The 17492-nt window shown below is 48.0% G+C and overlaps 1 protein-coding gene across 1 annotated transcript in view; it reads left to right on the top strand.

The window, feature by feature from the left end:
- Positions 1–17492, top strand: part of MGAT4B (alpha-1,3-mannosyl-glycoprotein 4-beta-N-acetylglucosaminyltransferase B) — a 1476931-nt gene that overhangs the window by 1417294 nt on the left and 42145 nt on the right. The window contains exon 14 of the mRNA XM_069199505.1: positions 425–537. Within this exon, the coding sequence (XP_069055606.1) occupies positions 425–537 (113 nt within the window). The remainder of the gene's footprint in view (positions 1–424; positions 538–17492) is intronic.

Below are 17492 nucleotides of genomic sequence, written 5' to 3'. Positions count from 1 at the left end.
TTCGCAAATGGTATCACCAAAAGTGGGAATAGTCGAGGCGTTTTCAGTGCTTGGTTCTGGGACAAAATAATGCATTTTCGTTTTTGTAACGGTCTTATGTTGGCCATTCATAATATGACATATAATATGCTAAACCTATTGCAGTGATGATTCTGACAATGCAAAAAATCGAGGAAAAAGTGGCAAAACAAATGTACCCCAATGGGGGTGGTGTGGGGAGTGCTAAGAGCTTTGGACACAGCAAAGTGAAAACAATTCAGAGATTAAAGGAGTTGAAAAGTAGACTACTGTCATTGTTTAGAAGTACTGTGATGCTATCTGCTTTCTCAGGTCCTCACACCTGCTGTAGTAATATGTAGCCAATTTGTGTACGAGTAGCTTCATCATTCATTCCCTCATAATCTTCATTTTATTTTCTCTGTAGGATCCTTTTCAAAGGGAATCGCAGAAGGAGAAGTGGATCCAACATTCGGGCCCTTGGAAGCAATTCGTCTTTCTGTGCAGACTGACTCTCCTGTGTGGGTCATCTTAAGCGAGGTGAGGATACAAGTATACATAGAGATATATGGGTGAGTGATGTGGTTATCTGCTCACATTGAGGTTTTTGCATTGACACAGTTGTTCGTCTTATACAGTCAATGCCATATATTCTCAAGGGATAAATCTCACTTCTGAACTATGGTTTAGAAAATAAATGATGCTATAAAACATAACCATCAGAGTTCACAGTTCAGCTGAAGACCAACAAATCGACTTATAAACTACCCTCCTTTGTCCCCATCCCAAGCCCTATCTCCCCGACACCTACACATAAATATATACACATTCTTGCATTAATTCAATTTCTTGTGAATATTGTGACATGCATTCATAGTTTGTGTGAGTGCACACATTCATGCACATGAATTGTCCCTAGGCATCTCGTACCTGATAGCTTGTTTTCACTTCAGTTACCAATTATTTGCCATACAAGCCTGCATTCCAGTGCTTCATCTCCACTACTTCCGATTGAGGTATGGCCATATTTTCACCGTCCTTTATGCATTAAAATCCTCTAAATTCCCTATTTAAGATTAACTGCATTTTGTTAGAAACAGAGGGAGGTATTTTTGCTATTAGTCTTTGCTTTACTGAACGCAGCAGCAGTGACTCAAGCAACTCCAAACTACATAGCTCCAAATCTTAAATAGTAGTGCTCCCACGTGCCTGTAGGTGCTACTGTGCAGCGCTACATTGGCTTTGTCCGTCAGAAGTCACAAAGCCCTATATAATCATCTACCCTGCATGTTGACATCAATTCCTTTATTTCTATGCCTTTTAAAAAATATATCTATTTTATTAATTTCATCATGTATTAATGGTCACAATTGCATAACTGAATAAGTCAAACCACATTCCAGCAATTTAGGGCCTGATTATGACCCTGGCTGACGGCGGAGGCCGTCCGCCAAGGTACCGCTGCTGAATGACCGCACCGCGGTCAAAAGACCGCGGCGGCCATTTAGACATTTCCTCTGGGCCGGCGGGCGCTCTCCAAAAGAGCGCCCGCCGGCCCAGAGGAAATGCCCCTGCAACGAGGACGGCGGCTCAGAATTGAGCCGGCGGAGTTGCAGGGGTGCGTCGGGTGCAGTTGCACCCGTCGTGTATTTCAGTGTCTGCTTAGCAGACACTGAAATACTTTGCGGGGCCCTCTTACGGGGGCCCCTGCCGTGCCCATGCCATTGGCATGGGCACGGCAGGGGCCCCCAGGGGCCCTGCGGCACCCCCTTCCGCCATCCTGTTCCTGGCGGGCGAACCGCCAGGAACAGGATGGCGATAGGGGGTGTCAGAATCCCCCATGGCGGCGCAGCAAGCTGCGCCGCCATGGGGGATTCTAAGGGCAGCGGTAAACCGGCGGGAGACCGCCGGTTTACCCTTTCTGACCGCGGCCAAACCGCCGCGGTCAGAATGCCCTGCGGGGCACCGCCAGTCTGTCGGCGGTGCTCCCGCCGACCCTGGCCCCGGCGGTCTGAGACCGCCGGGGTTAGAATGAGGGCCTTAGTCTCTTAGATAAGCACTAGGTCAATCATTTGGTTCTGAGCAACACTAACATGGAATAATATCTCTTCCTGACTATGACGCCATACAGTGGAAATTCTGTTACAATGCCTGTATTACACATTCTCCATTTTCCTGCCATTATGTCCAACAGTACAATGCAAGTCCAACAAAGAAGCACTTCAACCCTAACGTGTACCCCTGTCCTCCTCTCTGGACCCGGACAGGCCCAGTGGGTTACTATTGCTTGTGATATTCCCATGAGTATGTTGTTAGATGATAGTGTAATCATTGTGGCATTCCAATACCGGCATCACTCCACTAGCTATGTGTATTTAGTTAGGAAACTGTTTGTTATTGGTTCGATATAGCAAGCATAGAAAAGCTAATACCTGTATTAATCCTCTGTACCCCTCTTAAGGAATCACGGCGGACGCTCATCATTCTAAGCCTCCATTTTTGCCACCAATGTTTCCCAGGTGTCATAATCTGTAAATGCCTGCCCCCTGTCCCGCATGGCTCACAGAACACGTATTGCCACAAGTGCCCATTTCAATGTCACAGCACGCCAGCTAGACAATTCCGGAGGTCGAGAGGCCTTCCACCCCATAGCGATCATTCGCTTGTACATAATAAATGCTAGATCAGCAAATTTATGAATATGTTTATGCTGCTGAGCTCTAGGACGTATGTCCAAAAGACAAGACTCTGGAGTGGGTGCAAATGCATTTCCAGTTATATCCGTGATGTCTGCTAAAATGTTCAGCCAGACCCTCTGTAATGGGGCACACTAACACACCATGTGATAAAAGCTAACTGCGTGAAGCCCACAGCGGGTACATGTTGGAGTCGCCGTTGGGTACATACGTTGGATACAACATGGAGACAGGTACGTTTGATGGACATAATTAAATTGTGTAAATCTAAATATGGGGTTTCGGGACACTCTCTGCACCTGTTGGAGGGCCTCAGTCCACTTCATAACAGATAGGGGAATCAGTAGATCCAGGTTCCATCTATGGAGGGCTGCCTCTTGCTGTGTAATGGTTACACTAGTCAGTGCTCTTTATAAATTAGTGATTACCTTTTTTGAACCATTGTCTAAGCGCAGAACATGCAAGGCAGGGTAGGTCGGTGGCTCCCGATCTCCATGAGCCCTGGCTGTCCTAATCAAGTGACTGATAACATGGTATGTAAGAAAGTGTCCCGGTCCAAGCGAGGCAAGATCCATAATTGCCTCAAAAGACATTAGTGTGCCGTTGTCGAAACAGTCTCCCACCGTATCCATCCGTGCTTCCGGCCATGAGGTCGTGGATTGAGTACGGAATAACGTTGTGCCTTCTGATATTTGACCCAATGATATAAGGGGGTGAGTATGGGGGCGTCAGACTTTGCACCCTGAATGTATCCACGCCAGCTATTATATGCTGCTGCCAGCAACGGATTATCACCACTGCATTGTGGTGTATGCTCAGACAACCATGTGTAAAAGGGAGTGTCACCTATCTGTGTATGTACCCATATGGCTTCAAGTGAGTCAGGCCCCCTCAACCAGTGCAGTGGCCACTGCATTTGTGCTTCCACGTAATAGTACTTGAAATTCAGGGCTTCCAGCCCCCCAGTCGTAGCTGACGCGGGAGGGCGGTGAGTGCGACCCAGTGCCTATCCTGCCCCCAGATTAGTTCTAGTGACATACTATTAAGTTCACGGAAGAAGCTCCTAGGGACCGCTATAGGCAAGGCCGCAAAATAGTATAGGAGCCTTGGCAGAATTAACATGTTCGCTATAGCCACCCTGCCCAATGGGGAAAGAGGTAGCGACCACCAAAATGGGAGCAAGCTTCTCATGGAACGATGCGTGCAGGCCAGGTTACCGTCCCTTAGGTTGTTCATCCTGTGGTATATTTTATGTCCAGGTACTTAAAAGTATCAAAGCACCATTTCAGTCTGCTCGAAGGGAGCGCCTCCCCCACCTCTGTGAGAAGTTCAACCAATAGAAACTAGCAAGATTTGGACCAGTTGACCCTTAAGCTGATATCTCTCCATATACATCCAATATTGCCATCACTTGAGTGAAGGTGGACCCCATGTTGGCCAAATAAATCAGAGCATCATCCGCATAAAGCGAGACGTGATATCTCCCCATCCTGTATAGACCCCAGTGCTCAGCCCTCAATCGTAGCCGGGCGGCCAGAGGTTCCATTGGATTGCCAAACAACAGGGGTGACAATGGGTATCCCTGCCTAGTCCCTCTCCCAATGGAGAAACTATCAGATATCACTCCTCCCGTCTTCACCCTAGCAGTAGGATTAGCATAAAGTGTCTGCACGCACCCCACAAAGCCTCGGCCGAAACTCATTCAAAGCAGTGCAGCAAACCAGAAGTCCCAACCTAGGTTATCAAATGCCTTCTCTATAGCTAAAGAGACGGCCACATTATCATGATCATCGGCTGGCGTGTCGCTAATGATGCCAAGTAGCCTACGTATATATTCAGGAATGTGTTACAGGTGGGTATAAAGCCATTTTGATCTTCATGTATTAGGGTGTGTATAAAAGGGGCGAGTGTATTTGCCAGCACTTTACCCAAAATCTTACAATCTAAATTGAGAAGGGACAATGGCCTATAAGACCTCACATCTGTGGGATCCCGATCAGGTTTGGGGAGTACCACAATCAGCGCCTTCCATTAAGATACCAGAAGCATGCCATGAGTCCATGCTTCCTCAAACACAGCCTGCAAGGGACGGGATAGATGTTGTGAGTAAGTAGCGTAATATTGGATCAGCAGACCATCTGTGCCTGTGGTTTTGCTTCGGGCTATCTGTGCTATTGCCACATTAAGTTCCTCCAGCCTGAAGGGCTTATCAAGTGCCGCCTTGTTACTGGCCGATAACTTTGCAAGCGGTGTCTCGGACAAAAAGAGTCCTAGCTTCTGATGATCGGATATCTCCCTCCCAATATAGTTTCATGTAGTAATCCCTAGAGGTGTCGTTAATGGCCTCCTGTGTGGAAACTGTTTTTCCCGTTCGCCAAGCAGATAGCCCCTATAGGGGTATGTTGCCGCTCCTCTCAGAGCAACCATTCCAAGAGCTGCCCGAACGATCGCCCTCCGCGTGCAGGCGCATTAGGTGATAAGTATAATCGCATCGGCGGAGTCGTAGATCCGCTTCTCCATATAACATAACGGAGGAGTGTAGAGGATGCCTGCGCTGCGCGACTGCTATTTCCAGCGCGCATACCTCTTTTTCTAGAGTGACTACCTCCTGGTGCAGGGAGCAACACGCTCCCCATGAGGCCGAGAGACAGGGACCCCTCACCACGACTTTATGTAGCTCTCCAGGTAGTGGATTCAGTGTTTAGCTCCCAATACTGTTTAATACAAGTGGCCAGTCTGATTGGGGCGTCCATAGCGCCTCACTCTGTAGGCACCAAGTGGGTAAAGTGGAGCGCATTAGTCCCCATCTGATAGCAGTAGTGGGGAGTGATCAGAGATCGTCCTTGCAAGATAATTTGAAACAGTTATCATAGCGCACACTGCCTGGGTTTCCCAAATCAAATCTATCCTGGTGTGTATGTCATGCACCAGGGAGTAGAATGAATACTGTCTATGCTGCGGGTGAGCCATATGCCACATATCGTGTATTCCATTTTCCCTGGCCCATTCCGCCAAAAGGTTGGCATTCTGCCTACTATTTGCTCCCTCTGCGGGCAGGGACAAGCAGTCCAGTAACACATTAGGGACACAATTAAAATCACCTCTCCAGATAGTGGGCGCCATGGGATCTGACAGCAGTGCAGGAGTGAGAGTCTGGAAGAAGTCTTCCTGCGCGCAGTTGGAAGCGTACACCCCCACTATAGTGACCAGTTTACCATCCAGCTGACCTTCCAACACAACATGTCTACCCCCTGCGTCCGCTCTATGTCTGCGGTGTACGAAAGGCACCCCAGGCGCCACCCATATCAAAACCCCTCAAGCGTATGAAGATGTGTCATATATCTGACCCCTCCATCATTTTTTCAGTGATTGTAAATCATTATCTAATAGCTGCGCTTTTGTAATATTGCAAAGTATACCCTCTGTCGTTTAAGGAAAGTGTAAATACAATGACGTTTGGCAAGCATAGCCATCCCACGGATGTTCCACGTTAGAATGTTCTAATCTTGAAAAGTTCGCGATTTACGTGACCCATGATGCAAAAAGTAGTACTGTGTCATGTGCCATGTCATGTGCCTGAACTCAATAAGGATTGTGTGCCTGTAAGATTAGGGAATATATCTGCTTGACCATTACACTGAAATACGGTCCGACCCACCAAAACATGCTGAAAACATCCCGCCACCCCCCTATCATAATCATAAACCCCCACATCTGGTGGCCAAGAGGTGCATTTGTGAGCACCCCTAACAATAACAGTATAACATATCTAGAACAATGACACGTGAGGGCTATCCATGTGGAAACCAACCAGGAGGACGTGGTAGCTGTCATGGGGAAACTATGAAGCTACCCCAATAGCAAAAAGGATGACTGGTAGCCATCTCAACGCCATCCACATCTGTGATATAGAACAATTATCAATGTACATAAGAAACACTATTTATGGCTGGACTAAGCATTAAGTCATTTCTTGCAGGTCTCGACCAACGGGACCCACCATCCACTGATGTTTTGCAGATCCCCAATCCTGCATTGTCCACAGTATACCCCCAACCACAGACGCAGCAGTAGATGTGTTACCCCAGATTGTCATGCACCTGGATGGCATGCTCCTGTGCGCTAGTGGTCATTTGCTGTCTGGGGAGTGACATCCGGGCCCCTAAGCACGTCTGTGACCGTCCAATCAGTGCTGCCTGAGTCCGGGTCCATGCGCATCATCGTATTACTTTGGAGCAGCGTAAAGGAGTTCTGTGTGTGAATCGACTTGTCATTCAACACTTTCGCTCGTTCCTCAGATGCCTGCATTCCTGTGGCTGTGCCTTCAGCCTCCTCCGAGGCTTCCGGCGAGCAGTCAATGTGAGCCACTGTCCCACCTCGCCGTTCTTCGCCGCCGTATGGGCGATGCCCTTTGCATGCATCCACGTCCAGGCATCAGCAGGTGTGGGGAAGATATGAGTGTGGTTGTCCGTGATCACCTGAAGTTTGGCCAGAAACATCAAGGCATATTGAATGTTGTGCTCTCTGAGGCGCTGCTTGATCTTCACATAAGAGTATCTTTGGCGCTGCACCTCTGGCGTTAAGTCTGGGTAAGCTGTTATTGAGGCACCTTCGCAGCATTCTGGGCCGTTGTTTCGGAAGTGTTGTAGAATCATGTCTTGGTCCCTGTAGTTAAGAAAGCGCGCCATGAGTGGACGAGGTGGCAGCCCATGGGCCGGCGACTTGCCTGGTATCCGGTGCGCCGGCTCCACAGAACAAAAACTTCAGTATTGCTCCTTTCAACACCTCTGCTATGAGCCAGTTCTCCAAGAATAATTCTTCGCTGTGACCCTCCACATTTTCCGGGAATCCTATGAACCTTACATTATTGCGGCGGGATCTACACTCAGCATCCTCCGCACCCTGCTGGAGCACTTGCACTTCCAGGTCCAGTTTTTGCATGTGCTTTTGCAGATCCAATACAGCAGGGTTCATGGCTCGCAAACCCGTCTCCGTTACCCTGTCTGCCAGCCTGCGGTGATCGGCTCGGAGCAGATTAAGATCCTGAAAGACAGTGTCAATTGTGGTCTGAAGTGACTGCTTAGTGTCCATGATAGCCTGCAGTACCCTTTCAGATTGTCCCGTATGGGCATGGAGGGTAGACTCCAAGGATTGCGGATTGAACGCTCCCAGCGACGCCTCAGGAGTCGCTGTCTCGCACTGCATTAGTGATTTGGCAATTTAGTTTTCCTCATCATTCTATTCATGCAAGCCAATTGCTCGGGGTAATACACTTCTCACAGGTTATGTCACCTACCGACTCTTCATTCAGTACAGATATATGGATGACTTGTCATGCTGACAGGGCCCAAAGAAAAAGGGGGGCGAGGAGGGGGGAAGCCTCTCCCCACAGCAGCCTAAATTCACACTCCCAAGCGACGATGATCCCGCAGTCGCCAACGGCACACCCCAGTCCGCACGATGGGACCCAGATCTTCACACAAGGAGAGGGGATGCAATGGGGGGGGGGCACTGTTGCATCATTGGACATTCGCAGAACCCAATGTCCCCTCAGGATCCCCAATGAAGGTGATGTACCATGCGGCGACATAGCCGTTGATTTGTAGGGCCGCAATTTCAGATCCCAGGGTAGCCCGTCCCCATGGCACCCTCATCAGGTAGCGCATCTCGGTTGGGCAGAGGCACATCACCACCGCATGCCGCAGTGCAGGAGGCCAGAGTGCAGCGTGTAGATTAACTTATTCCTGCAGTAGAGCCACAGCGCTGTGGCTTCTAAACGCCATGTTGTGCCGCTCCTGTGACACTTCTGACATTAATTTCTGTTTGCCGGCCACGCGCCCCAGTGTACGCTTGGCTGGACCAGCTTCATTGCAGCACTCACCTCGGGCCCCCTTCCGTGCTGGGCCCCAATACATTCACCGCTCCAGTGGTGCACCACACAATCAGGGAGCTGCATGCACATTTCTCCCCTCAGGGAGTCGCGTGCCGATGTGCGAAGGCCTGATGGCTCCACAGGCCACGCCTCCGACTGTCCGTCTGGTAAGTCGCTCCCAGCGCCAGATTCCAGCCTCGGGCGACACAGGGTCTTTCTCGAAGTGCCCCCGTCACTTGCACTACCAAGTGGCAGGGGCGATGGCGATGCCTGGCAGGATATTTCCTTGGTCCCGAAACGGAGCTGTGTTCTACACGTCCGTCTCGGCCGCCATCTAGTTTTCAACCAGTGTTCAAGGGAACTATGTTTGCTCCAAAAACAACAGGATTTAAACCATGTAAAGACTTTCACAAACAAATGTATGTGACAGACCCGCACAAGGTGTGCCTTTGGTTTTCAGACTCAAGAATCCAAAGGCAGTCTGAGAACATGAAGCAATACTGTATGTCACTGTACACCGTAAGAACCGGAAGTCCAGCTCGAAGTCAAGAGCACTGACTTTTCCTGCTCCTGTGGTTGTTCCGCCAGAATATTCTTGTCACGGTCGAAGTCTTCTAGTAAAGTCCATGTTGAAGAGGAAACACAAGAAAGCAAAGCAGAACCTTTCTCATCCTGCCACTCTTTCCAATGAGTGCGAGGGCATCAACATGTCTCTCAGTCTCGCCCCAGATCAACTGGGGAGGTCATTTCACCATTGATCTCACTGCATCCCGGGGTCCCCTGTGTGATCAGTGATGCAACAACAAAGTGAGAGTTTTAGGGAGGTCATGTTGCACATGTTTGGCTCCTTGACAGTTCCCTTTGGTGCACCTTTGGGCCTATAAATTCCCCTGGGTCTCCAATTTGGTTACAGTCAGCAAAAACATCCTTTGTGCCACTCAAACCCAATTTAAGTTCCACCCACCTTCAGCGCCAACTTCCATTCCGATACCAAAATCTGGGTTGGCCTACTCCTAGTTGAATTTAACTCTGCCCTGACTGAGGTCATGTCCTCGATCCACATTGACACACCAAGTTCCCATCCAGTCAGATTCAGATAGAATGCAGCCTCTGCCACAGAGCCATTCTTAGGTGCTGAGTATTGTTTTTTTTGCTCTGGCTGATCAGAGTCAGCCAGCCTTCAGAGATGACAAATTAGATGATGGGGAGCTCTTATCCCCTCATTATGATGATGACGGCAGTCGCTGTATGGACTTAGGCCAGTGGGCTAAATATTTCTCTTGGTACTGAGTTGATTTCCCTCCTGCATCAGCAAAGAACGAACATGCATCCTTTGCCATGGTGATTAGACATTCGGCTGGAGATGTGCACCTACAATTATGCTGCTGAGGATTTCCACCTACAATTTCTTCCTCTGGACGTTAAGACTCATGAACCCATAGGGGTTACAGCCTGGGCAGGCTTCCTTTTTGCTACCATTGAACAAAGCCATTATCCAAACATTTTTATGGGCACTTGGGTGATGCTTTGTTCTTGCCCTCCAGTGAGCAGACAGGTTTCCAGGCACCATAGATCACCACAAAGTGATCTCTATTTCCTGACTCAAAACATCCAACTCCAGAGGGTCTGGTGGTTCAAGCTTTCAACAGCAGGGTGAACCCAAATTCATTTTCCATGAGCTTCCTATTTCCCCTCACCTTCCACCCCACACTGGCTATTGAGACATTCAGGAAACAGATGTTCTCATCGCCCAACTTAACCTGAGGCCCTTCAAATTCAGTTACCTTCTTGGCTGATATCATCAGACCCTCTAGGATATGGGTAGCAAGGTCTTGTCTGTGTTCCTTGAAGACTTGCCGGCCTCCCTGGCTCAAACCATTTAGGATGGTCAAGATGCCACCAAATACTCATTGGGTCTGACCTGGTTACTACCTAATGTTAAGGTCGGGCAGTCGGCACCAGCATGATGCCTTGTCATCCTCCTTGGGTGAGATCTATGGGCTTCTCTGAGGTGGCCAGGTGACCCATATTGATATCCATTTTGATGGGTCTAGTCTGAGGAGAAGCCCGATTTAGCCCTGGAATGGTCTTGTCTGTTTGAGGAGAAGCCAGATTCAGCCCTGGAATGCTTTGAGAGCCGGGCCACATTGCATTCTTGCACCTTCCAGTGCCTGTCAGGCTACCAGCAATATCATCCCTTTGGGGATACTCCAGAGGCTTAGAGTACAGGCAGGACCTGTGTGTCAGGTTATCCTGCCCATTCTTGGGTAAAGGAATCTGGCAGAAACGTGCAGGTCATCAGGAACAGTGATGAGCCCAGTCCTCCAGTCCTGTGCTATCAGCATCTAATCTGCTTTAACTTGCCCTAAGTAGTACTCAACCATTCTGCAGGAGGATGGATCCAACACACTCAAGGGTGACAAAGGATCATGTCCAACAGATGGGTCCTCCAAATTGTTCAGCAGGGCTATGCGATTCCGTTCCTTTCTGACCTGCCGTACCTTCCGCCCACATCAGAGCAGTTTTCAGAGGAGCCCCTGGCCATTTTGTTTGAGGAGGTGCTGGCTCTCTTCTCTTGTCCAGAGGGACCATGGAGAGTTTACTGACCTGACAAATAGGGAGTGGTTGTTAATCCTGGAATTTCTTTGTGTCAAAGAAGGACAAAGGAATTTGTCTGATTTTAGATCTCCGCCCTCCAAACGCCATTCTGCGGAAGGACAGATTCAAGATGCTCACATTTGGTCCAGATTCTATCTGCCCTGGATCCATGTGTTTGACTGGTAGCATTGGACATGCAGGACGTGTATTTTCATATACCCTTCCTGCATTCCCACAGACATTAAGTGCGCTTCAAAGTAGGCCAGAAGCGCTTTCAATTTCCAATGTTCCCCTTTGGCCTCACTACTGTCCATTGGGTGTTCACGAAAGTGCCACACCTTTGGAAATTGAGGAATCCAGTTCTCCCCTACCTCGACAAGTGACTATTGAAGACAGCCTCACCACCTCAAAATCAGTAAACCACCTCAAAATGACACCTACTCTCCTGACATCGTTGGGGTTCAAAGTCAAAGTTCCGGAGTCACACCTTCACAGAGGCTCCATTTTATTGGAGCCATTTAGGATACAGTGACGATCAGGGCCTTTTATCACAACAAGTTCAGGACATTCAAGCTATGATCCTGATGTTTCTTCTTTGGGCCAGGGCCTCAGTGATGGTGGCTCTGAGGCTACCTTGCATCCTGCTTGTTGACTATGCCAGGTGCAAGTTCTGCCATGGAATCTGAAGTCTCACTGGTCCTAACACCTAGGAATCCAGGTTTCCAGAGTAGACTGCAACATATCTGCAGTGTTAGCTGCTCAACTGTTATAGAACCAGCTACAGATGTATCTCTCTTCCTCACCCAGAGCTAATGGGATGCATCACTGCTGGGTTGGGAAGGTCATCTGGGGGAGAGTGGATCAGAGGACTCTAGTCACCTGTGGAAATCCAACTCCTCATCAACAAGTTGAAGTTGTGGGCGATTTGCCTGGTGTTGAAGGCCTTCCTACCATTCATCAAAGGGAGGCTGATGCAGCTCCTCATGGACAACATCAATGCCATATGGTACTGCAACAGGCAGGGTGGTGTGTGGTCCTGGATTCTGTGCCAAGAGGGTCTTCACAATTTGGAGTTGGCTGGGATGTCAGGGAATTTGCCTGGTCATAAACCACCTGGTGGGATCTTTGAACACAAGGGTGGACCACCTCCGCATTCTGTGAAATAGACTCTTTCTCTACATCTAAAAAGGTTCCAGGTAGAGATCTACCCACTGGCAAAAGTTTTCATCCCACGACATGGACACAATATGGGGTTTATGTGAGCTGTTTATTGATACATCGGATTTTAATCGGTCAATCAAATAGTTAAATTAAAAAGCAAAAAATTGCAAAACACGCAAAGAAAAGTCATCTGTTAAGCCTTAAAATTGTAACATCTAAGATAAACAGTTAAAAGAAAATATATATCCCAAATTACCATCTAGATCTTAACAATATATTAAAAGAAATAACTTGCTTACAGAATAGGAGACAACTATATTTGGTAACATTTGAAAATGTGAAAAAGCAGCACTACACTAATTTCAATAGGCCGCTAAAACACAGCTTGCTTGTTTCTTGTTTGCAGAGATTGGTTATCTCAGCAACATAAATAAAATGGTATTAGAAGCTGACCTCTTGGAGTTGATAGTAAATGATGCATAATGCCATTCTAAATCTTGATAACAGATTTAGTTTATCAATATTTAGGATGTAATCGAGATACTATCATAAGCCGCAATTACAAGTAGTTAAACTTTGAGATCTAACGATGATTTATCCAGTTCACTTTCTTCTCTTCCCAAGAATCTTTGTAAATAAAATCATTTTTTTAGCTTTTAACTTTTTCACTTTACAGATATTTTCTGGTTATTCAAAAACCTTTTTGCAAACAATTAAGGAACAAGCATTCTTGACGTATTTAAGCCACAGAAATGTATTTATTACAAAATACTCTTTTTTTTTTGATCTTGGATACAGAGTGAGAGTTACAGATTTTTTTTAAATTGTCAATTCAATATTATCTGTGTAGAAAACATAACAGTAATTCGGCCTTTTTAAACCATTAGCCATCTTGGTAATAGGAACCCCACGGAGTGCAAATAAAAGAACATGTATGATTCTGCAATCTATGGTAGGAGCATCCTAATCAGTGGCTTTAAGGGAAGCCTCTAATTATTGTATGTAGTATATGGAAGAAAGGTGCTAAAACACACCCTTGCCCCCCTCCCCCTCCCCACCACAAAAAAAAACAAATACACCAGTGTGTTCTCCATTTTGACCAAATCTCACTAACAAATTGTAATGCAATTTCTCTAAAAAAAGCTAACAGAAATAGATTGCTTCACTCTCTAGTTTAGCCTGTAATATGGATTGATTAACGTTATCAAATGCAGATGTGAAGTCTGTAAAGACCGAATGTAATTATCCTCCTAATGCACGTACATAATTACAGGAGTGTATATTTAAACACTGTAGGAAGCTGGCTCTGAACATACTATATCAAAGTGAGATATAGTTTGCACAGAGTCCAGGGGTTCCCCAGAGGCTTAACAGAGGCTAAAGTAAATAATACTAATGCACTCTTTTGTGGTCGAGCAGTTAGGCTTATAAGAGGGTAGTGCAAATCATTTGTTGTACACAGACAGACAATAGAAGAAGCACACACTCAATGAAAACTCCAGACCTATGATTTTTATATAACAAAAATATGTTTTCTTAATTTATTTTTAGAACCACAAATTTCAAGTTCCAGGTAAGTACATTAAAAGTTTCATATTTCACACAGGTATCAACAGTACTATGTTTGAAAATAGGTAAGTAATACAGTTTTTGAATTATTGGCAATTATCTGTTTTAAAAATGGACAATGCAGTTTTCAGAAACAGTTCTTTGGGGGAAGAAGTGTTAGATAGTTTTACAGATAATTACACACTTACAGTTTCAGTCTCCGAGTTTTAGGAAGTCCACTGGCTGGGGTCAAGTTAACTCAAAACACCCACCACCAGCAACACAGGGCCGGCCGGGTGCAGAGGTCAAAGATGAGCAATTTTAACGTGGGCTCCTATGGAGACAGGGTGTACTCTGAATCAGGCCTGTCTGCAGGTAAGTACCCGCGGCTCGGGGGGCAGACAAGGAGGGATTGAAAGAGCATTGGAGGGGCCACAAGTAGGCACCAAACACACACCCTCAGCGGCACAGGGACGGCCGGGTGCAGGGTGCAAACAAGATGTTGGGTTTCCAATGCTGGTCTATGAGGAGACACCTGGGCTCACTCAGAGGCTGCAGGCGATGTCCAGGGGGTGTCTCGGACACACCACCGGTCAGACAGGGAGGAGGGCTGCCTGCTGAATGTAGATGCACCCGGTGTCGGTTTCTCCAGGGCCCGGGGGCTGCGGGTGCAGTGTGTCTTTAGGCGTCGATATCTTCTTCCAGAGCTTCGCGGTCATGGGGTCCTCGGGATTCCCTCTGCAGGCGTCGTCGTGGAGGGTTGGAGAGGTCAACCCAGGGTGAGCACTTGCTCACAGTCGCTTGGGTACCCTCTGATGCGGGGTGGACCACCTGGACATGGGCCGTGGGCGTCGGATGCACGGGTGTCAGGACTCACGCATCTGGAGTGAGGTAGGAGTCTTTGGTTGTAAGTTTTTCTTAGACAGAGCCACTGTCCTTGGGAGGTCTTGGTCCTTTTGGGTGCAGGGCAGTCCTCTGGAGTGGGGCAGAGGTTGCTGGTCCCGCTGGACGCAGAGCTGGTCTTCTGCAAGTTCTTTGAAGCAATAGGCAGGCCGGTAGGGCTAGGGCCGAAGCAGTTGTCGTCTTCCTTCTGCCCTGCTGGGGGTTTCAGCTAAGCAGTCCGTCTTTTTCTTGTAGGTCGCCAGGAATCTGGTGAGTTGGATTCAGGGAAGCCCTCAAATACAAGATTTAGGGGCGTTTCAGGGGTCAGAGGGCAGTAACCAATGGTTAATGTCACTGAGGGTGGCTAAATCCTCCTTGTGTCCACTCCGTTTGGGTAGGGGGACACATTCTTATTCCTCTTGGTCCCTGTTCTCCAGGCCAAGATGGAGGATTCTGCAGAGAGGGAGGGTCGCTTCAGCTCTGGACAGCTTAGGGGTGGTCCCAGCCGAAGTGGTCACTCCTTGTTTTTCCTACGTTTTCCACCAAACTTGCGGCCAAAAGTGGGGCTTTGTCTGGTGGGCGGGCATCTCCAAAAGCTGGAGTGCCCTGGGGGACTGTAACATGAGGCCTGAGCCTTTGAGGCTCACAGCCAGGTGTTACAGTTCCTGCAGGGGGGAGGCGTGAAGCACCTCCACCCAGAGTAGGCTTTACTTCTGGCCTCAGAGAGCACAAATGCCCTCACCCTATGGGGTCAAAAAATAGTCTTCTAGTGGCAGGCTGGCACAGACCAGTCAGTCCTACACTAGAGAACTGGGTAAAATTCAGGGGGCATCTCTAAGATGCCTTTTGTGTGCTTTTTAAAATAAATCCCACACTGGCATCAGTGGGGGTTTATTGTGCTGAGACGTTTGATACCAAAGTATTCAGTGAAGCCATTATGGCACTGTGGAGTTCGTAGTGACAAACTCCCAGATCATATACTTAATATGGCCACACTGCACTTACAATGTCTAAGAATGGACTTAGACACTGTGGCGGCATATTGCTCCTGCAGCAATGCCCTCACCTGTGGTATAGTGCACCCTACCTTAAGAGGGGTGACTTACCTATGACACAGGCAGTGTTTTGAGGGCATGGCTCCCTGAGGGGGATGCCATGTTGACTTTGCCTTTTTCTCCCCACTAACACACACAATCTGCAATGGCAGTGTGCATGTGTTTGGTGAGGGGTCCCTTAGGGTGGCACAACACATGCTGCAGCCTTTTTGGACCCTCCCTGGTCACAGGGCCCTTGGTACCACTGGTACCTTTTACAAGGGCATTATCTGTGTGCCAGAGGTGTGCCAATTGTTGAAATAATTGTACATTTTTAGGGAAAGAACATTGGTGCTGGGGCCTGGTTAGCAGGATCCCAGCACACTCAGTCAAGTTAGCATCACTATCAGGCAAAAAGTGGGTGGGTAACTGCAGCAAGTGCCAGTTTCCTACAAAAACACTGTTCAAAATTTCCCACATGGCCCATTCTATATCCAACCCACCAGATTGACAAAATAAAAAAGAAACATGGGGTGGTAATTTTTAGGGCCACCTCGGCCACCTGTTTTTAAGTTAGGAACTATAATCGAGTTGGTCCAAGGGACGGGACAGTAGTTGAACCAGCAGTGTTTAAAAAAATTAGTCCCACAGGTCTGATATTGAAACGATTTAAAACAATCAAGTGAGATGCCACTGAGACAAGGGATCTTATTGGAAGGGCTGTTCTGCTGAGACCGTACAACTGCATCATAACTGAAAGCCAGGCTTAGGGGGTCATTTTGAGTTTGTTGGGCGGAAAAGCCTGCCCACCAAACTCCCGCAGTCAGGTTGCCGTCAGTGCGCCCTCCTTCCCGCGGGCCCCATTACAAGTTCTGCGCTGGGTCAGTGGGCGAAAAACAGTCTTTCTGCCTGCTGGCCCAGCGGGCAACAGCCCACAACATTGACACCGGCTCACAATGGAACTGGCAGAAATGTTGCAGTGCGTAGGGTGCAACAGCACCCGACAAGCTTTTCACTGTCTGCATAGAAGACTTTAAAAACAACAACGGGGCTATCCATGTGGGCCCCTGAATTGCCCATGCCAAGTGCATGGGCCACCCAGATCTCCGTCTCAGTTAGCCTTTACATGGTGTGGGTACCGCCACGTAAAAGCTGGAGGGGTGGGGGTTGTAATCCCCAGTGTGGCAATGCTTGCAGAGCTGTCCTGGGCGATTAGGACCGCCATCCCCTCCAGTGGAGGGAAACTGGCGGTGCTGGAGGGCCGGCCGTGGCTGAACAGCAACGATCATAATGTGGGGGTCTGACCACTGCCAAAGCGGTTGCACCACCGCTTTGGCAGCGGTCAGACCGCCAACATGGCCCTGGCGGTCTGTGGACCCCCAGGGTTCTCAGGACTGCCTTAATGTTCTAATAGTATACCTTCAGTATCTGGGTGCAAACCTGAAACATTAATGCAATAAATTGAATTAAAATGCACTATACATTTTTCAGGGGGAATGTGGATTGACAGCCTTACTCCCCATAAGAGTCCCCTGTGAAATATTGCCTATTAACCATTTACCAGAAAGCTGGAGTTTAACTAGTTATAGAAGTCACGTATAATCGATCCCAAGTTTTCTTCTGTGGGAAATTATTTCTGACACTAATTGCTAAATTAAAGGCTGACCTACATTCTTCTGTCAATAGTTGGTTTCTAGGCCAATA

The sequence above is a fragment of the Pleurodeles waltl genome, chromosome 7, assembly GCF_031143425.1.
Source record: "Pleurodeles waltl isolate 20211129_DDA chromosome 7, aPleWal1.hap1.20221129, whole genome shotgun sequence".
In the NCBI taxonomy this organism is placed as follows: Eukaryota; Metazoa; Chordata; class Amphibia; order Caudata; family Salamandridae; genus Pleurodeles; species Pleurodeles waltl.
Note: the sequence above shows the minus strand (reverse complement) of the source record. Positions and strands in the feature narration are given on the sequence as shown.